Consider the following 24954-nt stretch of genomic DNA (forward strand, 5'->3'; position numbering starts at 1 on the left):
TTACTTTTTTCTGAGAAGTTCACAGGTATATCTTAGCAGTAATAGGAATTACTACTATGTTATTACTCCTGCTATTTCTATATTTAAATTTTAATATTGTATCTATAGAATTTATATGGCATATCTATCAAGGATAACTGCATTTAGACATACAGTTAAAGTGAGTTTTTTTATAGATTTTGTATTTGCTTAGAAAAATTAGAAGCTTTTAAAGGAAACTTGGAGTCAGCTGCTGGTCTTGTTTACTACTATTGTTAATTTTTTACTAGGTTTTTAATAGATTGTACTGCAGCCTGTAGCTGTGTTTTGTCCAAGCTTTAAATTTTGACAGCAGGAACTAAGTTAAAGGTTTTATTCAGGCAGGTACTTTTTTTTTTTTTTTGGCATTCATTTGTGGTTTCATTTAAGTAGTTTGGCAGCACATTGCTCCTTCTAAAAAATTGGGACTTGACCTTTAAAGTTTTTTCATTTCAGATAGCAAAGTAAAGTATATGAGTTCAGTTTACCTGTATACTTTGCTTATATTTAAGATACATTGAGTTCTTTGGTTTTCTTTATTGTATTTCATGTGTGCATTTATGAGAGGTTGTAGAATGTTTTTTCTCTAGTTTGTTATGGAAGCAAGCTCAGCTAGCTCTTGTTTTCTTACCTCTCTGTAACTCTCAGGTCCATAGTTTAAACCTTAATCTATAATATTCTAAAAGTTATTTTTAAACTGTTTTCTTTTTACTTTTAAATGGTATATGATTGTGACTAATTGACTAACCCAGCCTTTAACACTTAACATTGTGTTAGTGACAGACTGCAGACAAGGTTTAAATTCCATGAAACTAGGTTGGCTCTGTCATTTCTCTCTGTTCTGGGTTCTGGATTTGCAATTATTTTACTCAGATTTTTTTTTTTTTTTTTGCCATTACATTCTGAATTACTGCAAAGTATTTAATACCATTTGGAATTTTCATTGCTTCACTCCTCACTGAAGATCAGCTAACCTCTACATGAAAAATAATTTAATCAACAAAATATGTATGCTTGTTTGAGGTACACCCCTTAAAGTCGTAGCAAACATTCCGCACATCATCTTTCAGTATTTACAAAGCAAGCAGGTTTCCTTCTTCTGATATGAGATCAATAAACTGTGTGGTACATCAGAATCTTAGAATGGCTTGAATGGAAAGGGACCTGAAAGATAATCAAGTTCCAGTCCCCCTGCCACAGCTACAGATACCTTCCACCAAGACCAGGTTGCTCAGAGCCCCATCCAGCCTCACACTTGAAGCTTGGGACATCCACAGCTTCTTTGGGTAACCTGTGCGGTGGTCTCACCACCTTCACAGTAAAGAATTTCTTTCTAATATATAATCTAAACCTACTCTCAGTTTGAAGCCATTCCTCCTTGTCCTGTCACTACATGCTCTTCTGGAAAGTTCCTCTCCAGCTTTCTTGTAAGCCCCCTTAAAGTACTATAAGTGCACTTCAAGTGCTGTAAGACCTCCCTGGAGTCTTCTGTTCTTCCCACTGAACAACCCTAGCTCTCTGCCTTTCTTCACAGGAGAGGTGTTCCATTCCTCCAGTGATCTTTGTGACCTTGCTTCAACAGGTCCATGTCTTTCCTGTGCTGAGGACCCCAGAGCTGGATGCAGTTTCTGTAGAAAAAAAAAAAAAAAAATCAGACCAACTCATGTGCTTTGATACTGTTGTATTCAGGTGAAAAATATCTTCACGCATGATGGCATTATACATGTAAAGCTCATACAACCAGCTGTTGGATGTGTAGCTTCATGTGACGTACCACCCCTCTCATAGTGGGGCTCAGATGGACAGGTGGGTTAATCTAACACAGGATTAATCAATCCTGTTTCTTGCTTTAACTTATCTGGGCTGGCAGCTCCTTGGTGATCTGATTCAGAGCACTGGGCTGGCAGGGCTTGTTTATTTATTTTTGTAGATGAGATTTCAAGTGTAGTAGGCTGACCAAGGGGGTCAGCAGGCACAACTTTGCAAGCTGCATAAGCATGCGTGGAAAGTTTGGGAGGTCGAGGGGAGAGAGAGTGTTCCTGAAGAATATAGTTGCAGCCAGCTGTCCAATTGCTTGCCGTATTGACCATTGTTGATAATTGTCCCTTGCTAATTTCCCAGATAGTGTTATTTGAGCATGGGAGGTGTTATTTTTTGGATTTTGTTTCTTAAAAAATATTTCTTTAAAAAAATAGGCCTTTTCACAGTGGCATAGGATACTCTGTGTATCTTTCTTGAAATATAGATAAAGCAAACACTGACCCACTGACCAATTCAGAGAATAACCTGAGCTGTAATTTAACTTCCCTAATTTAATGGGTGCTGCTTGCATTTGCTTTTGTAACTGTAAAGGAAACCTGTTTTCAGTTTTAGATAATACCCCTACACTGTGCAAGCTTCCCCTGTGAAAGAAAGAAAACTTTGGACTCTGGTCCTCCATATTCGTATGGTGTGATATTTCTTGTATAAGAACTGGAAAATGTATTTGTATAACCCTGCTAAGTCTTATGTAACCTATTTCTGAAGCAGCAGCTTAAACTTTTACGGATATTTCCAGTGGACATGTAAAACATACTGGCATGAACTATGTATTTTGAAGTGCCTAGGAATGTTTTGTTTCAAAGGTGATACCTGTATATATAATCCTAATTTTAGAATATTTTTTTCAATCATTTTTAAGAGTGCTATCTAAAATTAATATTAGATTAGAATAAATAAAATATTTGCTTAGTGTTCTCAGCTTCTTACCTCCAGATATAACTGATTTCTCTAATGACTCATGTTTTTTGTAGAGTTTAGGCTAAGCAGTAAGGGACACTGTAAAATTCAGATTCCGGAAAGTTTAGTCTGTTCTGCCAGTTAACAAATCAAATCTTATCTTTTAATCTTGCCCTCTTCAGAATGGCTTTTATGTTCCCTGTTGTCCTCATCTCTGTTTGTCCCCCTCTCCTTTTGTTTTTTCTCATTACTTTATATTGAATTGAGGGTTGGCTAAGAAACTCAGAGTTTTTTTTTTTCTTGCTGAATGGTTCTGGTTAGTATTGTTTGACTAACAAAATGGAACTTTATTGAGCACTTAATGCAGGAAAAATTCTAGCACCCTGTTGAAGGTTCAAAACCTTCCTATTGTAGCTTGGTAAGAAGATTTGGATTGTCTTTGACTTTGTATATATAAGGTTAGCTAAAGTTGGAAATTCCATCTCTGGTACTTCTGACTTAGAGCAATTGTATTGGTGGTGGACTGGGGAGAACATGTTAAGAAATAGGTAGTAATTAATTAAATGATACTCTAGCTAATGTAATGAATGAAATGTATGATTCCTAAAAGTATCTTATGATTTTTTTTTTTAATTCACTGTGACAAGAGAATTCCCTAGTGATGTGTGTAAGAAGTACTTTGAGCAGGCAGTTTCTTCAGTTTCACTTGCTAACTTCATAGCAGTGGTTCACTGACTTGGCAATCAGATGTTTAATGATGACTCTTGTTTATCTGGGTCATCTTAAATGTATCTTGAGAGCATTCCTTTGAAATGCTCTGGATGGAAATAAAGGAATTATGTTTTTGACCTTACTTGCATCTTGCATCAGCTGCTGGGCAAAGCCAAATTAAATGTCTCATATTAGAAATGCTTTAGTGCATTAGCTGGGTATTGACACTAGGCACATGCAGAAGCTTTTCACATACAGAAGAAGTTTTCTTGAAATACTTTGCTTGTCATACAGTACATTTCTCTAGAGTGTTTTGGCACATGAGTTCTAGTGGGGTAGCTAATTTATTTTTAGTTTAAATGGAAATACTCTGTAGTAGTTGGCAGTCTTTAAGCCCTCTCAGCTGGTTTTGTTCAGCTTTTGAGATACTTCTTAGTTTGCTTGCGGTCTGGCTGGATCTCAGCTGCTCTTTTGTAAATTACTTACTTTCCAGTTTTGTTCTTGACACATTCCTAGTAAAAATAGGGAGTTCAAAAGAATAGAGAAAAATTAATTTGTCGCTCTTCAGCAACTGAAGCAAACGCAAGTGTTTTATATTTGGAGCGTGGAAGCAAAATCAACATCTATGCTATGGCTTCTTCCAAGAAGTGTCAGAATATTTTATTATCAGTTTTATTGGCTCTTGTCTTAACAGCTGCTGCATTGTGACCTTTGGTTTGTTATTAAAAAGCCATGTTTCAACTGTGTAAGTGTATGCTAGCCACTTATTTTTGCAAGGAAGTTAGTATAAAGGATAATACATGTGTATTAATAAAATCAGATTTTTTAAAAAACTAGGATTTTTAGTGATGATTTTAGAATGTTACATGGTACTTAACTTGGTTTTGGAATAGATGAAACAGAAGGACTGGGTAACATGGAAGTTATAATGATTCCCAATGTAAAGGAAAAGAAAGTTGTAATTTTTTTTTTTTTTTTCGTATTCAGCTGTAGTTCTGTTCTGCTGAGGTCATCCGTGCCTTAAGAAAAATGCGTATATAGGATATCTTTTTGCAGATTTCAGTTATTCTACTCAAGTGTTGAGATTGTCTTTTGTTTTATAGTTTTGTGATGATTTTATTAAATAGCCAGAACATAAGAAGATCTTGACTGCTGCATCTGGAAACCAGACATTTAAAACCGTTTTTTCCCCCCCTCTAGATTTTCAACTGAATTCTCATCTATCAACACTGGCAAATATTCACAAGATTTACCACACCCTCAATAGGCTGGTAATGACTTGCCATTTTCTCTTAGCAGAATTAGCTAGGGCTTTGGTCCAGAATATTTCATGATTGAAATTGTTAAGTGATTACACTTCTAAAAATTATAACTGCCGTGTTGTATGAAAGGCTGTTGGGTTTGAATTGGTGAAGAGATAAGCAGTATTAGTAAAAGGTGAAAGATTGTGCTCCAGAGGTCAGAGTGGAGTTTGAGCTTTGTTTGAACATTGGATTAGATGTTGCCTCCATTCAAGAAGCTTTCTTAGATACACCAAATGATGGTAATCATCATGGTTACCCAGTTTCCTACAGTTCTTCTGAAAAACATACTGAATGAGCAAGCTGTCCTCTTACACCCATGCAGAAAGTGAAACAAGGTTTTTTTGAAGACGCTTCCTGCTTATTTGCTGTGTTTTTACGTTTGTTTTATTGCAACCATAGCTGGAAATGGTGATACAGCTTCTGTGTGTACACAGCAAATGTAGTGGAAAAGACCCTGCCTGCAGAAGGGGGTAACTTGTTTCCAATATTTCGGTTGGTTTTTAATCAGTTTTCTTTAGAACACGTTATGTGTGTTTATCCTTAAGTAAAGCCATTTCTGTGCTAAATGGTAAATTCAGTCTTTCTCATGCCGCATTTATTGGCGGAATTGTTCAAGACAGTAATGTCAATTCTCCATCTAATGGGTAGTTATTTTCACTCTTGAAATAATTTGTTAAGTTTTTGATTGAAAAAAACTCAAAAATATTTTTCAAATTCAATTTACTTGAACTTTTTAGACAAATTTGCAATGGTAACTTTTTAGGTAAATATGAGCTGAAAACCCAAAGACTACAGTCTTACATAGATGATCCTTAAGTAATTAAGAGGAATATTAGTACCAAGTAAAAGTTAAAAACAGTACAGAAGAATGAAGATCACCATCTTGTTTAACTGTATCATTCCTGTTCTCTTGCAGAATCTGACAGAGGACGTTGGTCAAGACGATCACCAGACAGGTATTTAACAGGAATGGAGTAAAAATAGATTGAAACAATTTACACACACTTTAATAAAGAAGTCTCTCTAACATAGCTGAAAATGACCTTTTAGAAGGCTAAAGGAGTTTGAGGAAACAAGCACCAGGGTTTCCTAGTTTTTATCAAAATAGATGTTTGTGCCTTTAATTTATCCAGTCTTAAAGGACTTGAACAAGTTTCAGCAGTACCTGTAATTTTACTATTTCTTAGTTTGGAAGACTTAATGAAAAATTTCTCTCACTCCTGGGACTCAACCCACTGGGCCACAGAATATCCATATTCTTGTAGTGTTTTGAGTCTTGAAAGAGCATTAGTGAGAACAGAGCAGAAGCAAGACCTCTTCTGGCTGTTGTGGTGCCTGTGACTGAGTTTAAATGCTGTGCTCCAAACAGCCAGCATTTTTCTTGAGTGCTTTTGATGCAGGTTATTTCTGTTTCTTGTGCAGATTTTCAGTCAGTGTCTGAGGACTATCTATTTAATAGCTCATATCTGTGTTTTGTTCAATGAAATGTCATCATTTTTCAAGGCCTTCTTCTCCGGTGCCTGGTACCAGCTTCCTGCCATTCTTGATTTGTCAGCATTTGGGCTTTGTGACTTGATGTTTTGCGCAAGAGTTATCTCCTTTTGCACTTCTTACTTGTGAGCTGGCAGTTTCCTTGATTTTTTTTCTCCCTTCCTTTCTGTATTTTAGGCATGATACCTGAGGAGGGAGGGAAATAACTTACTGTCTTCAAGCCCTGATCACTCACTCAGAGCTGTTCTTTAAAACTGACCATATCTCTCCTACCATCTGACTCAAAGCTTTTTCACTATCCTGAGGTGATGGCTGTATTTGCTGATGTTACCTTGAGCATTTAGGAAAGTGGAGAGAGCTGTCATCTCCTGGAGATTTCTGGCACACACTTAGAAACCTAGCACACTCTTAGCCTAGAGCAATGAGAAGAGATGCACAGGACCGCATTGCTTGGGATTGGACAGAGCTCACTTAGGAATTATGCACCCTCCTCTGTACAGCAGCAAGTGACTTTGTTTCATGCTTGAACTCTTACCCCAGCCACAAAAGGCTTCTCTGAAATACTTTCCTTCAGTGTGGTTAGTGATTTGATACTTGAAATTAGCTCATCGTGTAAATGAAAAGCTTCTGCAAAAGAGATTGTTACAGGTAGTTCAAGACAGAGATTTTAATGTCCGTATTTTAGAACTGATGTCCTCTCCCATCTCCTGATGGAGACTTGGAATTTTCTCCTATGTGATCCAGGTGCTCTAAACTAAACAGCTACATAGATTTCATGTATGAAAATGTGTTCTATAGTCTTGGTTTACTCTTGATGACCAAGACCTGTTGTGAAGCATTGAGGTAGTCCCCTTCTGTCACTAATCAGTAAGTGTCGATGTACTTGAGGTATTTGGAATTTGTCTTATCTCTTGCCTAGCACTTCCGTCATAAAGTAGGAGAAATTAGCCTTGGCACTCCCATTACCTCTGTTAGAAGGTGCTTGAGCATGTTACTGGCTTTGATGAACAGTTTTATACTGACACCCATGGTAACCTATTGCCTGCATTGTGTTGTCTGAATTAAGCTGTTTCAAAAGTTTAAACATGCCTGTTGAATGAGTTGGGAAACAAAATCCCACTAAAGAGTGTAATCTTTTGCAATAGTTGTAAAAGAACCTTTCAAACCAGAAACAAATAGGAAATTAGAACCAAAAGTAGAGGTTGATAATGCCAGGTTCCCTCTTAATCTCCAGATTTTATTTCCAGTATTTCTTATGCTTCTGCCCTATTTTGTGTCTCCTTGTGGAAAGAGATGAAGCCCAAATGTTTGCATAAGTTCCAGGCATGTTCAGTTGAAATGTGTGCTTGATTTGACTCATATGAGGACAAACACACATGCAAGGAGCTATTTTATAGGCCATTGTGAATGTAGTACAGTGAGGTCTCCTATTTCCATTTTGTATGGAACTTGACACTTCTGAAACATCTTACTTGGGGAGACTTAGTAAATCAATAGAGTTATTTTGCAAATTGTTTGATTTCAATGTGCCTAAACTTTTGGAACTTCTGTTTCCCAGTAAGAAGTTGTCAAGACCTATTAATTTTGTTACTCAATTTATAGAACTGCCTAGGTGCTGTGAATTTGAGATTCTGTGTCTAGAATTCATTTGAAAGTCAGATTAAGAACTGTTGCAAAAGGTTTGAGTGTTGCCAAACCCATATAAGGGTTTTTTAATAGTTCTGAGATTGTTTTAAATCTTCTAAGTCTTCTGGCCCAGGCCTTATTCTTAAAGATCACTGTTCATTTTCTGACATAATTATCATGGTTGTTGTTACTACATTGTGGACTTTGCTTTTGGGATGACTTAATAAATGCATATCTAAATTTGGTTGAGATTTCTAAAAGCTATTTAAAAAATCTTATGTTTAGGTTAGTATTTATTATGTGTCTTTTCTAAGTATTTGCCAGATTTCCTTTCTGGAACCAGGCCTTAAAATATCAAAGAAATACAGGGAACTGGCAGTTTCAAAATTCCTTCAGTGATTTGAGCGCTAAGGAGGATCTTGTTTCAAAATTCCAGTCCCCTACAATGATTGGAGTCTCATGTGCTATCATTCAGTATGCATATCTATCTGAAAAATAAGGTAGACTTCAAATGTGTCATGGGCCTTTGTCTTTTCACCTGTTCACAGGTGTAAGAACAGCAAGCATTCAGATTAAACAATTCTTTTTCTTTTAGTATGTATATGCATTAACTTGGAAAACTCACATTTGGAATAATAGTTGTTTTTATGTCATAACTACAAATCTTGCAGCTTGTTAATAGCTTAAAGTCATGATTTGGTAATTAAATTGTGACTTACTTACCAAGACTAAAAAGTCTTTAAAAATATGCTTCCTGTTGTCACCTGGCTTGTTTAAAACAGTGAGGTAATATCTTCAACAAAAACAAGGCTTCATTGCTGTTCTTGAAGCTTTGGAGAGGGAGAAACTGCTTTTGCCTCTGCTGGCTTTTTCTTTTATATTAAAAAAGAAACCCCTCTTGAGTCCAAAGCAATTCTGTAGTGTGGAATTCAAGACAGAGAAGATGATTTTTCCTTTTACAACAGGATTGCAAGTTGTTTAATGTTTTGATGAGTATCTTAGTTTTCTCATCTGAAAATTGATGATTGTTAACTCTGCTTGTGGTGGTCTTGTTGCATTATTAAGTGAGCAGCTCTATCTTCCCAATTGCTTCAGCGTTCACAGTTCTTAATTATTTTTCCTTTGAAGCATCCTTCTACTGAAGCATCAGAAGAGCAGGATTACTCACACACTTTATCTAGAGAGAAGGTGAAAATTCCATGCCTGTAAATCATTTCTGTAGGGGCACAGCTTGTAGAGTTCTTCTTCATTGACTTTTTTTTCCCTTTTTTTTTTTTAATTCTGGTTTTGTTGCTATTCTAGGACTGTCCCTCCCTTGTGGGTTCTATTTTGTATATTGTTTTGAATTTCCTAGGGTGAATTTTAGCTCTTGAGTTGATACTTCCCTTTGGAAGCTTTGTCTCCTGCAAATGTGGAAGTATTGAGTAGGATGTTTGGCAAACAGCATTTAAACTCGGCAGGCTTTTGGCTGGTGGTGGCCTATTCAGCAGCCATTTGGAGGCTCTACCTTGAAAATGCTAGCTTCAAGTGTCCAAAAACCAGTGAGAACTAGGAGGGTTCTGCCAGTCTTGAGTTGAGACCCAGGAGTGAGAAACTTTGAAGATAATCACATCAGCAAAGCTGCACTTGGTAAGTAAAATTCTGTCAAACTTTGCATGTAGTCAGAGGTAGCTGCATGTTTGTTTGCAGATGGTCAGATCTTATGGAAGTGAAATTAGTTGTGCAGTGCTAGACCTAGAAATTACATTTAGAATTAGCAAGCTCTGTGTAGGAAAGGTTAGTACTGCTGCTACTTAGTGAGTTATACTGTAAATTAAGAAATTGCAGGAGTTCAAACAAAAAAAACCCAAACTTATACTTTTTAGCTTTATATGAAAATGAAAGATAGGAACATTCTGCTGCCGTTACAGAAAAATTATAACTGCTCCTCAAATTTAGTATACCAATTTTAGTAACAAAAGAAATACTTTGAAATGAAAATTCTTACACTGTGTTTTTTAGTAGTTTAGAGAGTATTCAACAGCTAAAGCCTAGTGAAGACTTGGTCCAAACCTCAGTTATTAAGATGTTAAGTCTCTGAAAGCATGTACAATATGTTTGTCCACCTAGTGTCTGTGTGCTGTCAGTGTGTGAGGGCAGTGTGTGTGTGCATTTAATAGCCACCTACCAATTTCTGAGCTGTCTCTTTTCTTCCCTTTTCTATCAGTTTGAGAGCTGCAACTAGATACATTCAAACCAAAAAGGGTACAAGTTTTTCATAGGAGTCATTGGAGAAATTGGGTTGTAGTGAATTCTGTTATCAGTTTAAACCTTTAAAACAAGTTCACCAGTCTTCTTAGAAATATCCTGTCATTTAAGGAGGCAAAGAGTCCAAACAGGAATTCTTGAGTTAAATTCTTTGGTTTGTATGGGGTTGCAGGTCTGACAAAATGATTTCTCTGTTCTATAACTGTTTTGTTTTGCTTTTATTTATTTTATTTTTATCTTTTGCTATGCTTCTCTTTTCACATAGGCCTTGCATATTTCTTTTCACAATCAACTGACCAGTAAACTGCACAAACTTGGGGGGTATAAGGGGGAGGTGTGTTTTTTCTTGCATTTTACCAGCATCCAAAGCCTGTGGCTATCGCAAATGGATTTCTATTTTTTTTTAAAGAAAGGCACTTAAAAACAATCCATTTGCTTTCAGAGGAATGAGATAGCTACAGGTTGTACTCAAGTACATACATATTTTCCAAAGGTGTTCACTATCACGTTTTTCATTTATTAAGTTCAGCATGTGTCTTAAGTCTGTTGGCTCTTTGTAGCCATCTCTTAAGTTCTGCTGTCATCTTAAGTGTTTTTAGTCTGTGTAGGCTTTCAAAAAATACCTGCTGGCAGAGTCTTTAGAAATTTGTTCTAAATGATAAAGTATCACAGTTTCAATAACTTAGGAGAACACAGTGTTTCAGTGTCATTAATGTGCAGGCATATTCAGATGGAACAAATAACATTCAGCAGGTCAGGTTCCTTAGTTCGTTTAATTTGTAGTAAAATGCATTGGGTGCACTGTGAGTTTTTTATGGTCTCTGGCTTACCTGTTTCAAATATATCTGCTATTGGTGAGACAAAAATAAATATTATTGTTGTCAATTTCCTTTTATAATGCATTCTGACAGTGCTTCTAGAAGTATGTTCTTCTGACACAGCCATTAAGATTTTTTCATGTGGTAATAGTTTATGGAGTGTAATACTTGCAAGTTTTTTTGATGAGTAGTTAAATGGTAATTTGAATTTACAATGCTCTTAATTCTCTTTCAAAAAAGGTGGTGTATGGCCATACTTTCCTGGGAGAATGCTGGCGAGGGAGCTCTAGGGTTAAAAAAAGAAGAATATATAGGAAGAATTTTTTTGAGAATTTTTATTGAACTAGAGAGATTAATTCTCTTCTTGAAAGAAATTAATATAAAGATAAGACCAAAGAAGGCATGCTTAGTGCAAAAGCTTTATTAGTTGAAACCAGATAAATTCATCTTGATGTAAAAACTGGTTTGAACATCTTACATATTACTAGAAAAACCTGTACTTTCTTATGCGTAAGAGTTTCCGTGCATGTTTGAAATGACGTGCATGCAGCAAAGCCTGTGAGGCTGTAAGGTTCCTTACATGTGTTTCTCCTATAACAGGAGAGAGCCTTTCAAAGATTCGAAGAATAGGTAAGCAAAAGATTGCTGTCAGTATTTGTTGGGAATTGGGCCTCTGATTTCAGTCTGTTCCCTTGGTGTCAAAAAGTAGTCAACATTTTATTGCTTGCTTCTGTGCTGTGACGTAAGATATAAGATTTTGTGGGCATCTTAATTGAGCATAGCTAAACTTGGATGCTGTTGTAGCAAAGAGAAGGTAGCTTAGGAATGCTGGAGTTCTTAATATTTTCTTGCATATTTCTTGGCATCACTTTGTGTCTGAATTTTTATACCTCACTTCTCTCTTCCTTTTCTTTTAAAATTCTCTGTGTAACACTTAGAGCTTTGATAGCTCTTTGAGCTGCTCTTACACACACCTTTCTCAGGTGTCAATGTGGTCTTCAGCATATGAAAGTAGGACAAAATTTTGCCCAGAGTGTTAGCCTACTGTTTTCATGAGACAGCAAAAGCAATTTAATGACTTGCTGTGGTCAAAAGGGCTGGTCCTGTGCTCTTTCTTGTGCTAATGTACAGAAAGTTGTTACTCTCTTTTTCTTTGGTTAATTATCTACAGGTTTGGTGAGCTGGATTGGCACACTGAAGAGTTACCAGAGACATAGGAGTATGTAGCTGAGAGAAGGGGATGAAAAGACTGCCACCTGATTGGCATCAGTGTCTTGAATTGGCTGTTTCCTACTTGGGGACCCTTATTCTTTGAGAATTATTCAGTCCAAATCATACAGCCAGCCACTTATTTTTTTTCCCTGGTGGTTGCTGAATGTCTCTTCCTGTCCGTGCAATACAAAAAAAAAAACCTCCCAAAAAACCTGAAAAAGACCCTTTTGCCAGAGAACAAACAAAACCTTTCCTACCTCTTGCTCTCTGTATCACAAAAAGCTTGGGGCTTGAAAAGAAAGGGTTCTGTTTTCTAGAGGTAGGTGCTCACTCACATCTGTGTTGCAAAAAGCAATGATCAACTCTTAGAAGTTCTGATTTGAATAAATGACTAAAAATAAGGATGACTTTTTGAGGACTTCAATACTTCTTCAGGATAGTTTCAGTTCTTGACTGCTGTTAGACTGAAGTAATACTAGTGCTACTTTACATTTTACTGTAACTTTTGACCTTAATGGAAATCTGGTCATAGAATACCATGTAAAAGTGAGATGGATTTTGCTATTGAAAGGAGACCATTTATTTTATAATTTTTAAATCCACTAACTTTCTTCCCTTCCCTTGCCATTGTAATATGCCTATTAGTGGACACAGTTTAACTGGTCTGCAACAGTTTCATTTCTTTGTGCTGGTGTTTTTAATTCCCTCTGTAGGAAGTCTCCGGTCTTGCAGTTCATCAGACTGCTTTAGTAAAGTGATGCCTCCAAGGAAAAAGAGGAGACCTGCAGCAGGAGATGATTTATCTGCTAAGAAAAGTAGACATGATGGGTATGTCATCTTACCATGAGCTAAGACTGATGGAATATCTGAAGTTGAATAGCTGATATATCATGTGTTTAAATACTAATGGAAATTATATTGAAATTTGCTTGGTTTCTCAATGTGGAACCATAGCTGATGATTGAACTGTGGGATATTGATAAGTATATGTAGGTTCAGTTTGCATCTCACCTTTCTCTAGTTGTACAAGAAGCATGCAGGGAACTTCTCCTTGCTCTAGTTGCCTGCTGTCAAAATACATACTTGTTTGTTCAAAAACAACTTTTAGGAGATGCAATAGTATTTTCCCATATACTTGCATAAGATCTGGATTGGGCATTACCAATCTCCAGCCTGTAAGAAAAGTGAATGTAATTATAGTCCACTCAGATCTTACTTGAAATCCTGCTGGTCTCTCCCTGTTGTGATTTGATACTGATCATGTAAGGGGAAATTGTCCAGGTAAGGTGATAGCCAGTGGTTCAGTGGTTATTGAGGTGCTTCTCACTGGACAACAGAAGCCAACTAGGTTATAGCATGAACAGTGTATTCTTTGGCATAGGTATTGGATAGCTGAGACCTCTGCAAATGTTGGATTTCCAGTATGTGTAGTATGTTGAGTGAGTCATTCAGAAACCATTGAATGTGCTCCCTGTGTGCAGGAATCACTATTTATGTGGACTAAATTCAGAACTTGTGGGAGTATAGAACTGTACAATCCTGCATGATAGATGCAGGACTGTTCTGATGTTTAAAAGTGGCTTATACAACTAGAAAGTTTGCTTGCCACTGCATCAGTCAGTGGAATTTGAGCTCTATTACATTCATGTATTACTGGTGTCTCAGAAAACACACACTTCCATAGCAAGTACCTTCTGGAAGGTTAAAAGAGGCATTTTTCTCCTAACTGTCAGCCTGAAATCAGGCTGGGTACTCTCCTTTTTATACTCTAGCATGAGTAAAAAAAATACTGGTAGCCAAATTAAGCGTCTGGTCATGCCCCCATAACTCCATTGTGTTTAATGGGGTTGCACAACTGTAACTGCACTGGAATTTATTAAATGATCTGTTGATGCATAAGAAAGATTTCAACTCTCTTTCATTGCTTTGTAACACTAACTAGAACGAAAAAGCAGTTCATGTTCTTAATGTTTTGTGTTGCTTTTCAGAAATGATGAAATATAAAAGCTAAATAGTTGATAGAGGACATTACAGCTTATTCAAAGATAGCCATACAATATGGAAGCAATATGAGGACAGAACGTTTCTAGAATATAGAGAGGTTCACAAAACTGAACTCTATCTACCTTAGCCAAGACACTGATGATAGAAAAAAGCAACCCCCTAAAAAGTAAGCTTGTCTGTAAGAGATACTGATTTGTGTAATGACATAAGAAAATTATAAAGACATGATTTTTTTTCTCTATCAATACTACATATTTAATAGTTTTTAAGAGCTTGTTGAAAATGTAATTTGAAGGATTTTTTTTGTATCTGCCTCTCAGTTTGTAACTAATGCATTTAGTCTTCATTCTACTGCCATTTAAGTCTTTATTAAAAGGAAGACCTCAGCCTGCTTTTAGAATTGGAGGAGAAACCAGATCTGCTAGTCATGAACCATGGGGTAATATCCTCTGATGTGGTTCCAGTTTTTATCTGACTTCATTCTTCTAAAGGTTTTTGAGCTTTCTCTGCTTCCCAGAGTGTTTCTTTTGTTTTGGTCTTCAAGAAAACAGTTTTTTATTTCAGCATGACTGACAATATGAAATTATTTGCTGGACATTCAGCTTGGTCTTGAAGCTCTGTTTTCTTCCAAGGAAGGATTTTTACTCCTGTAACCTTCTGTGATCAGGTTAGTGAAAAAGCAGTCTCCTACTTCCATGCTTGTTTTGTCAGGTGGAGTTCATACCTGTCAAGTTTGGGTTTTGAATCAGACATCTCAGTTAGTCGAGCAGGAATCGGTCTGAAATCTGGAAGCTCTACAGCAGTGTCCTGTAGCATACCTAGTTATTTGCAAAGCCAGTTCTGCTTACACTCTGTGCAGAGAATGCTATATACAGTAAAAATAGTATGGATGGTGGAATGCCAGTTCATAGAATAAGGGGCTCCTAGGCCCAGTTCTCAGCTTCTGTTTTAGACTTCCTAGAAGCTGCGTTCTAGTAACTCAGGATAAGCCTTCAAGGAACATTAGTCTGTGTGGATTCTGTATGAAGTGAAGAAGGGCAGTCAGCGTCTGAAAAACTACACTGTGTCCTCTCCAGAAAAGACTGTATTTCCTAACAGAAGTGATTTGTCACCTCAAATACTTAATGGAATGACATAAATTTTTGTATGTTTCTCAGTTACAGTGGCATACTTATAGGGTCAACATTAACAAATTCAGTAATTGCAAGTCTCCTGTTTGTTCTCAGTGTGAAAATATTGGGCGGTAGTCCAAAGATTTTCAAAGGATGTCATCATCAGGGGTGTTACCACAGCTGAGACTGAATGTTGATTTCTCCTGGTGTGTCCATTAAAAAAAGAGTATCGTTTTTTTAAATCTGTACATGGATTGTTTTGTTGGGTGATATTTTCAGTCTTCACTATTTTTGATTCACTCCTATAATGTCTTCAAATCTGATAATAATATTTTTAGATATGCATTCTTTCACAAAGTTTCTTTCAGCAGGTCTCTATGCTGAAAGAGAAGGTAGTTTCTAAAGATTCTTAAAGTCATAAACTTAAACACATCTTATACCCTTACTTCCAGGCTGTTAGGAATACAGCCTCATCTCAGAAGCATTAGTGGAATGCACAGGCAATTGAGGAAAAACATTTATAGGAACAAATCTAGTTCTTGTGAAATCAGTCTAGTGCATAGACTGATTATGGAAGATTCCAAACATCTTCATTTGTATTCCACCCTGACATAATAAGAGCTTGAATTCTCTTAAATAATGTTCATAGCATCACCTTGAACCATGCATGACTGCAATGTTTCAGTGGGAGGGAATTTTTATACCAGATGATGTATAATAAAAAGAAATCAAGTGTTTTATAGATCACAGTAAGATTTATCTTGCCTTAAAGAATAGCTGTTGGAAGTAAACAGTTTAGCATGTGCTAACCTGAACATAATGACTTGAAGACTTAGTTTGTATTTTTATCTCAATATCACAGTCTTGACTTTATTGTACTTAAAACTGTCACAGTATAGAGTATTCTCAAATTGGAGTTAAAATTACGTTTTCTGTACATGGCTCTTCCATCACTGTGTTAAGCATCTTCAGAAAGGTAAAGCAAGATTCATGTAAAGATACTTGCTAGGTAAAAAGATACTCCTCACTATGTAATTTTCTAATGCTATTTATCTGTTACACAATATCTAGCCAAATGTTATTTTTCCTTAGGGAAAAATGAGCAGTATATATTAATGTCTTAATTTTTTTACAGTCTCATTTAAAAAATAATTCTACTCCTTATTCTGGAATCACACTGAGGGCAAAAGTCTTGCAGTCATGCATATTGCCACCTTGGGAGGATGAAAACTAGGAATATTTATCTACTTCCCTGAAATTTATGTTTTCAAACAATTAGATAAATGTTTTCTATCAGTTTACCTTTATGTGTGTAGGAAGCACAAAAGGGCCTACTAACATGAAAAACAGATTTTCTTTATTGAATTTTAAATTCCATGCTCTGTAGTGGAAAAATGTAATTTTTGAAAACATGGTGTCATTAACATGGGGTGTACTAACTTCCAAAGTTTTCAAAACCTTTGGTGTTGAGAATTGGTTTGGTTTTTGTTCTGTTGTTGTTTACTAGCTGTTTTGGTCCTGCCCCATGCAGACCGCCTGTGTTCCCAGCTGTTATAAAAGTGTAGATCTTTTTCCTTGAAGTAGGGATTTTCAGGTACACACAAGCGTAGTTTTTCCTTTTTCTGTAGCTTTTCAGTGCACTTCTCTTAAACTGGACATGTGACTATCAGCATGTGTGTTGTTACACATACTGCCCATTAAATAAGCCTGATAAAGTTCCAAACATTTAACAGATTAGATTTGATTGTAACTCTTGAAACAGGGAGAGATAAGGCATATTCATTCATAAAACTTAACAGTCAAGTAAGTTGGTCCTGAGGGTTGCTTTAAACAGTTTTTGTCACCTCTTGCAAGTTGCAAAATACCTCTTCTCCCACCCTTCTGTTTCTACTACAGTTTTAATGAAATTATTGCTAGAATCATATTTGTGAGTGAATAGATAAGGCTTTATTAAAATACTTTCATTGTGCTGCATTGATGAAAATTCTCAGCCAAAATTTTAAATTAATTAGTATTAATGGAAGTAGTATGGGGCATCTTCTTCAATCATAAGTTTGCATGTTTTGAAATATAAATAATCTGGAAGCAATTAGTTACTCAGTTCAGCTACTTGAACAAAAATCCAAAAACTCAAACAAAATCCAGTAAAGATTTTGATTAAATTCTGGTTGCTTAGAAACAAAGCTTCTGTTGGTGAGTTTCTTGATGTCTTCATTCAGTTAGCATTGGCCATCTGAAATAACCAGGCTGTTGATCTTCATGAGAGGTTAACTTTTGACTTACCATATTAAATGTAGCTTTTTTCCCCTTCCTTTTTTCTTTTCTTTTTTTCCTCCGCAATGAATTATTACCGGATTCTACCATGGAGAGAGTATTTTGTGTGACCTAGACTCCATGTTTTCACTGATCATGGTTTGAGTATTCTGGAACTACACAGCCCAGAGTTGCTGCAGTGGGAGGGGCTGTGGGTGGAGATTTAACCAACTCCAGTACAGGTGAAACATGCTCAGAGCAGTGGATAACCCAGCTTTGAAGACTGCAATGGGTTGAAGGGAATTGCCCTTACCTTGTTCTTTTTGCTGTGAGCAACCATCAGCTCTTACAATGACTTGCCTAGTCACCCCATAAAAGCTGTATGGAATTTTCATGCTTTTGCTTTCCCACCAAATCAGTTAGGAAGGGAAGAAAATCTGGAAAATATGTGGGTGACCATATGTTCAAAGAAGGATGAAATACCTTAGACACTCAGTTTAAATATTTTTTTTTGTTTGTGTTGGCCTATAACACTTTCAGTTATAAACTACATTGTCTTACCTTTATTGCTGGTATATTACAATTCCCTATATTTCAAATATAAGTTTAAACATGGATATTATGAGTCAGCTCTTACGTCATGATGGATGTGCAAGCATCTCTGAGAAAATTATTTCATTTTGATGTGGTTAAGTAACTGATACCACTTTTACAAAATTCAGGCAGGTTATCTCATGTTGCTTTTGCCCTGCCCTGTCCTACATTCTTTCCTCGTGCTAGTTGACAAAATGGCTATTAGAGATAATAAAAGAGAAAAACCTAAATGCTCCTTACAGAGCTACTTGTTACAAATAGCTTGTATATAGCTGTCACTGTCTTGACACAGTGTCATGCTAAACTAACAAAAAATACTATTTTTCAAGTGAAGATTTTTCTGAGTTATTGTACCTACCTGTGTGTTTCATCTGAGAGGCAAATACATACTTAGGCCTATAGATAATACTTTTTTTTTTTCTTGCTGTTCCTGATGGGTATCATGACATGGTTCAGAAATGGAAGGGTAATTCTAAAAACAAAGGTTCTGAATTTGGTATTTCTGGTAGTGACAGGTATAGCAGACACTGGGGAAAAATTGTGCATGCACCTTTCTAACTGATGATGGAGAAAATGCCCTTTAGCAATCCTGTTTCAGTGTCAGCATTCTTTGACAGTGGTACAAATTCTGGTACCAAAAGTACCAGGTCTATTCATTTGCCCTTCCTTTATGGAAGGCATCTTTTTGAATTTTTTACTTTTCCCCTGACCCCTGCACCTTGTCCCCTCACCCTTTTTTTTTTTTTTTTTTTTTTTTTTGGCAATGTGTTCTTTCACATCTGGTGTATGACTGACACTGCAGTTTCCTCTTACAGACCATCAATACAGAAGCGAATTACCAAGCAGAACTTGGTTGGCATAATGGTTGTCCATCTGTTTGAAGGTACTGGTGCTGGTCATCTTGAGGAAGCTGTGAGCCCTTGAGGACCTGCTGTTTGAAACTCAGATCTGTTCAGTAGATGTTTGATACTCACAAAGTATTCAGATGTCTACCCTGTGCACTCTGGCAGTTTGTATTTTTCTGCATAGCAAGAGATGCTGTCATTAGAACAAAGACAAGGTACATCATCTTGCAGTATGTCCTGAGAAATTCCAAGGAGATGAGGAATATTGCAAGATACAAAATAGATGCCACATGTGTCTGGCAGTTTGTGGTTTTTTCCTCTGCATATATGGTTCTTGAGAGAATCAAATCCATATTAATGATAGTTCAGTGGATGTAGTCCTTGAAAACGCCTTTACTTTGTGCCGCCAGATTGAACCAAGTTGTCCTAGGCTGAGTAATCTCAGAGGCTTGTCTCTGCTTTACTTGCTTGCATCTCCCCACTCATCTTGCTTCACTAAGCACTTCAGATATTAGGAGTCTCTTGCTAGTAGAAATAGTTGGCTTGGCTAGACTGGGGTAAGAAATTTATTGAATGTTTGGAGTAAGCAGGGAGAGAAAAGGGTTCGTCTTTATGCATGAGATCCCTAATTCTGAGTTGGTATTGATGTTACTCATTTTTACCGTACTTTTTTTCAAGTGATCTTGTCTTGCAGAATATGTAATCTACTATTAGTTCCTTTAGGCTGAGGCATCCAAGATATCTGAGACTCATCAGCTGTTTTTGTGGCATGGTTTTATAGTTCTGGCCATGCATAGTCTGTTTTCATTATAAATGTGATAATGTCACCCACACTGTTAATGCATGTCTGACTAATTAGCTTGTAGCATAGAGGGGGATAGCTCAAGATTATATCCCTTTTGACTTTATCTTCTGAACTTGTGAACTGGCACAAACTAGAATATCTGTAATCAGTTCTGGTTTCTCAAAAATTGAACTCCAGTGGTCAGGTATTGAGCTTTTTGAACAATCATAAGTTTCAGGAGAGAGCATTTTCCTTGGAGTTACTTGGCCGTATGTTGGGCACATGGATTGAGTAATTACTGTTGTTACTTCCTGCAGTTCCAAACTGTGACCTTAGCCTTAAACACAACAAGTGACTTTCAATCTCATATCAGTTGTCTGGAAACCTGCTATGTGCAGATGCAGAGTATATAAAAAGGGCTGGTTTTTTCTGTTCTTGCTCACCATTCCTATTACACATAATTCTGGCACTGATGTCTTGTTTCAGGCTGCAGTATTTAGCTCTGCCGTTAGTAGATGCAGGAAACCTTATTTTCTGAAGTACCTGGATGACTTAAAGCTGTGTCAAGTCGGTTTCTTGAGGATTCCTTCTTAAATCCACTGTTTGCACACTGACAGCTTAATGTATCGATGAGTTATATGAATAAGTAGGGCAAGGCAATTGGTTATCATTCCTTTGTAAGAAAAAGCATTGAATCTTGTGATAAGTATCTTCCTTTGTGAACCTCATTAGCTTTGCCATGTCCTCGATCTCAGCAATACTCTTACAGACTTCTTGAATAAGGAGAATAAAATAAAGATGTTGACTAGCTCCTGCTACAGTTTCCAACTTGGTATTCTGCTTGGTGTTTGTCACGTTTGTTTGTGACAAAATGGGGATACTGAATAATTAAGACTTTTGCCAAAGTGGCAGAACGCCTCCTTTCTTTGTCTTGATTGCTTTGAATTCAGAATAGCCTAAAAATTATTGGATAGGTCTTTCATAATCACAGTTCATTCTGCAAGTATGAAAATGTTATCAGACGTATAAAAAAAAAAAATTACTCTAACTCAGACTTACACCTTCTGGATTAGCTCCTTACTTACTGAGCGATGCTGTCAGCCTTTTCCTTTGCAACTTCAGTAAAGCTTATGCAAAATAGGTAATTCAAATAGGAAAAGAGTATTTTCAAAATGGGAACAAAACCCCAAATCTGAAATTGTGGGTGTATGAATATATGTTTGGAACATGTATGGCTGACATTTCTGTGCAGTGTTCCAGTTTGTTGCAGATCAGTGTGTTTCAGTACAGAGTCAGTTTTTCTTAAGAAATTTCTTAAGAGCCTCATTTGTATTTATCTTCCAATTAGCAATTTATCATTTTGCTCTGACTAGTATTACTTTTCTGAAGGTTAGCTGCTTTAAAGGAACTATCACAGTAAACATGAAATATTTCTTTGAATTCCTGTCAGAATGATCCGTGTGCCATTAACTTCTAGCTACAGTTCTCACAGCTGATAGCTGAGCTAGGTGGAGGATAGTGGGATCAGTGTACTCTAAGTTTATAAATCTAGGTGTCTTTTACATGTCGTTCTAGAAGGACAAAACAGTGATGAAATCAACTCCAAATTAATTTCATTATTCAAATTGTTTCAAAATTCTCCTTGAACCAGTTAGCTGCTTCATTGTCCTTCCCCAGCAGGATTTGACATTGTGAGAGGAAGCTCTGCATGCTTGGAACACTTACAGAGCTGTTCTTGGCTACCTCCTCTAGATTAAACCATTTATTTGTTGCTCTTTTCAGCCTTTATGAGCCCAAGCTACTGAAGAGCGGTGGAAATGGATCACAGAATGCATATTCAGCAGTGGATAACTACTTGGACTGCTGAGTCTCTTTCCTCTAGCAGGCACAAATGATATTGTCCCTGTTTCAGAAGTTCTAACTGGGGTGGAGTAACCCTTCAATTTCTGTCTATGTTTTCTGTGCTTTAGGTGTTTCAGATACTAAATTTTTTTCCTTAGTGTAGTTAAAGTTCCTTACGCTTCTTGTCAAAGGAGAAGAGCACTTCGCTTTTGCTGGTAGTCTCTGGGGAAAGGGGCCAGCTTCTCAGATGATTCTTTACTCCATGATAAATGACGTTCCTTGAGGACTTTTAACCTTTTTTCTGTGGTTCTTCCGTGTTACCAACTTACTGGCTTTAGAATAATATAAGTGTAGATCATGTCTATTTTGGCCTTTGTGCCTTTTGTAGCATTTTTTGAGGCAGCAAAATGAGTATTTGCAGTTCTCTTTAGTTAATAATTCAAAGTGCACAAAGTATGTGTGCACTTAGAGGTAGCACCTGTGTTGACTGTGACATGGAATTGCTCTGGCCTTAGACCTACAGCCAGATTGCAGCCCATCAGTTGACTGTGGTAACTGGTGGTGTAAGGCAGGGCTGTACTGTGAACTTACACAGAACAGTTTGGGGTTGAATTTGAACTCATCTGTACTTGTTTTAGGGGAAGGTCGTTTACATGGGTAATGATTATTAATCAATGGAAGTATGACAGTGAGCAAAGTATTTAGCTTCAATGATTCTTAAGCAGTGTTCCAAATGACTGGATATGAGGACAGAATGTTGGGTAAACTGGAAGGAATAATGTTTCTGCTGAGAGTGGCTGTTGACTAAAACATTGTTTCTAAAAAAATTGATGAAATAATTACTTGTTTCTCTTTCTTTTTTCGAAGTATGTATAGAAAATACGATTCAACTAGAATAAAAGCAGAGGAAGAAGTCTTTTCAAGTAAGAGATGCTTGGAATGGTTCTATGAATATGCAGGTAAGTGTGAGATGCAAATTTCCTACCTATAACAATTTAATTTATATTGTAATATGAAAATTGCATTGGCTGAGCTTTTGAAAGACTGGATATAAAGGATTTCTTGTAAAAGTCTTAGAGAAACTTTCCTAATATTCTGTGTAGCATGACGTTGAAGAGTTCAAGGTTCAATTTTGTCTTTGTCTATATCCTATAAAAAGAATACAGAAGGTGTGTAACTTGAAATACGTGCTTTACTATTCTAATCTACAGTTAAAGCTGTGCTTCTGTTGAAAATGCTGTTACCTTTCTGTCATCTGCCGTGACAGTGCTGAACAGTACAGAACTAGCCTCAGGAGAAACGGTGTATCTTTAATTAAAAACACCCAAAGGGTGAGGGAGGTAGTAATGTTAGTTTTGTTCCTGCTGTGAATCTGGTGCTTAGGGTTTCAAGCAAAGAAGTGAATGGATTCAAATATCCCATACTAGTTTTATCAGATAGTTTTCCATCACAAGGTATAGGGAAGGTAGTCTGTATTACTTATTCTTGTCCTTGTTTGTGAGAACTTTCTTCAGACATTACTTCTAGGAATGTTAATTATGGTCTGTGGTCACAAAAGATGCTCCTTTATTAGTGAAGTGGTTGTTGTATTTGTTTTCCTGCATGTGCTTTTCTGAAAGTATGGGTAAAAATGATCCCATAACTGTAAAGACCAAAAAGAAATTAAATAGATGTTTAATGTCATCTTGTAGTTTTCTGGTGCTGTCTTGGATAACATGTCTCACAGGTTCTTCTGTTTTGTCTACTTCTTAAACATAATCAAGACTGACTTAATTTGATGTAATAAACCATTTTTTTCTCCGAATAAAATTACATAAATGAAATTAAATACTTTGAGATCTCACTTGTCTGTGGCAGTCTGTGAGAGGAGATTCAGACAAATTCAAGGCAAATCTAACCTGTTAGGTTCTCTGCTGTTTTGACCAGCTTGATTTATTTTTTTTACTCTAGCAACAGGCATGACTCATTTTTGTCAAGACTTTCATGGAAAGAAAGGATGAAAGGAAGGCTGTTTGTGAAAGAACTTTGGTGTTTCCACTGCATGCACACACCAAGATAAAACACAGAAAAGTGGAGAGTACGATTCTGTTTACAGTATTGAGTAACATTCTAAAAACGGAATTTTCAAGGAATAATCTCTAGTGTTCTTGCTTCATAAGTCTTCTTTATGTATGGGGACGTTGACACTGCATTTCTTTTTTTTTTATCCCTCCCTTGGTGTGTTTTTGCATTACAGAACGAATCTTTTTAAAGGCTGTTGTGTACACTTGGAGAACTGAGAGGCTGTGATGAGAAGATGGGAAAAGATAATTAAACCTTGTTATTTCTAGAATAGATCACCTAATAATAAAATACAGATTGATCTTCCCTTTATAAACCCTGTTTTTCTTGCACATGTGATCTTTATATTGGAGGAAAGTAGGAATTTCAGCCTGTATTTTTTTTTCAAATGAACCCTTTTAAACATGAGTAAAATAATTCTAATAAAATAGTTCAAATACTTAAAATGTATTTAAAAACAGAATTGCACAGTACAATTCTTAATGCCTGTATAATTTTTCAGAAGTATTACAGAAGTTAGAAAAATCTTGATTTAATGTTTTATTAGTAGTGCATTTTAATAGCTCTTATATTTTGAATCTTTCTTTCCTTTTAAGTAGGCAAAGAAATAAATAATTCGTTATTTCCTTCCTGTTGCAGTTACTATTATTCAGATGACGTGTGGCCATGGTGTAGCAATATGAATAAGCAGGATAACATTATATAAAGATAGTATATGAGACAGTGAGGAATGAGATTCTGGAAATGATAATGTCTTGTATCCTGTACATCATGTTTTTATGTGATTTGATCTTATGATAACAGTAGAGATTCAGGCCAAGAAATGAGTTTCACTAGACATCGTCCACTCATTTAAGCATGGTAATATTATGTGGGTGTTCTGTTAGTCTTAAGTCATTTCTTAAAAATCTTATTACTTTACACTTCCAAGATTATCTCAGTAAATGAGTAGAAAAATTGGCAGGGATGAAAAGTTGTTTTACAGTTTCTCTGTTTTCAAAGGTGAGATAAAGATTTAAGTGTATCCAAGTCTGATAGTAAGTATGGAAATAGTTATTTCATGTCAAAACAAGCTAACTGTATGAAAGTTAGGTTGTACTGTGTGATTGCACTTCTTTTGTGCTGTAAAGGACAGGCTATTTTAATTTTTAGAGATTAGTAAAATGCATTCTGTTTGCAGGCACAGATGACATTGTAGGGCCAGAAGGTATGGAGAAATTTTGTGAAGACATTGGAGTTGAACCGGAAAATGTAAGTTCAGAATCCATTTAAAAAATGCCTCATCTGCTATGGTGTACATAAGCCAGTCTTACA

General features: G+C 36.4%; 1 protein-coding gene across 10 annotated transcripts in view; it reads left to right on the forward strand.

The window, feature by feature from the left end:
- Nucleotides 1-24954, forward strand: part of DCUN1D4 (defective in cullin neddylation 1 domain containing 4) — a 42042-nt gene that overhangs the window by 5038 nt on the left and 12050 nt on the right. For 4 of the 10 annotated variants that reach the window (XM_032109248.1, XM_032109251.1, XM_032109255.1 and 1 more), the window contains 5 exons: nucleotides 4648-4718; nucleotides 5668-5707; nucleotides 12859-12973; nucleotides 22447-22538; nucleotides 24821-24891. In XM_032109248.1, coding sequence (XP_031965139.1) covers nucleotides 4648-4718; nucleotides 5668-5707; nucleotides 12859-12973; nucleotides 22447-22538; nucleotides 24821-24891 — 389 coding nt within the window. Of the gene's footprint in view, nucleotides 1-1385; nucleotides 1825-4647; nucleotides 4719-5667; nucleotides 5708-11533; nucleotides 11564-12858; nucleotides 12974-14736; nucleotides 14817-22446; nucleotides 22539-24820; nucleotides 24892-24954 lie in introns of those variants that run through there. The other 6 variants (XM_032109258.1, XM_032109249.1, XM_032109253.1 and 3 more) reach the window with 6 other exon arrangements.

This window comes from Corvus moneduloides, chromosome 5 (assembly GCF_009650955.1).
Source record: "Corvus moneduloides isolate bCorMon1 chromosome 5, bCorMon1.pri, whole genome shotgun sequence".
Lineage (NCBI taxonomy): Eukaryota > Metazoa > Chordata > Aves > Passeriformes > Corvidae > Corvus > Corvus moneduloides.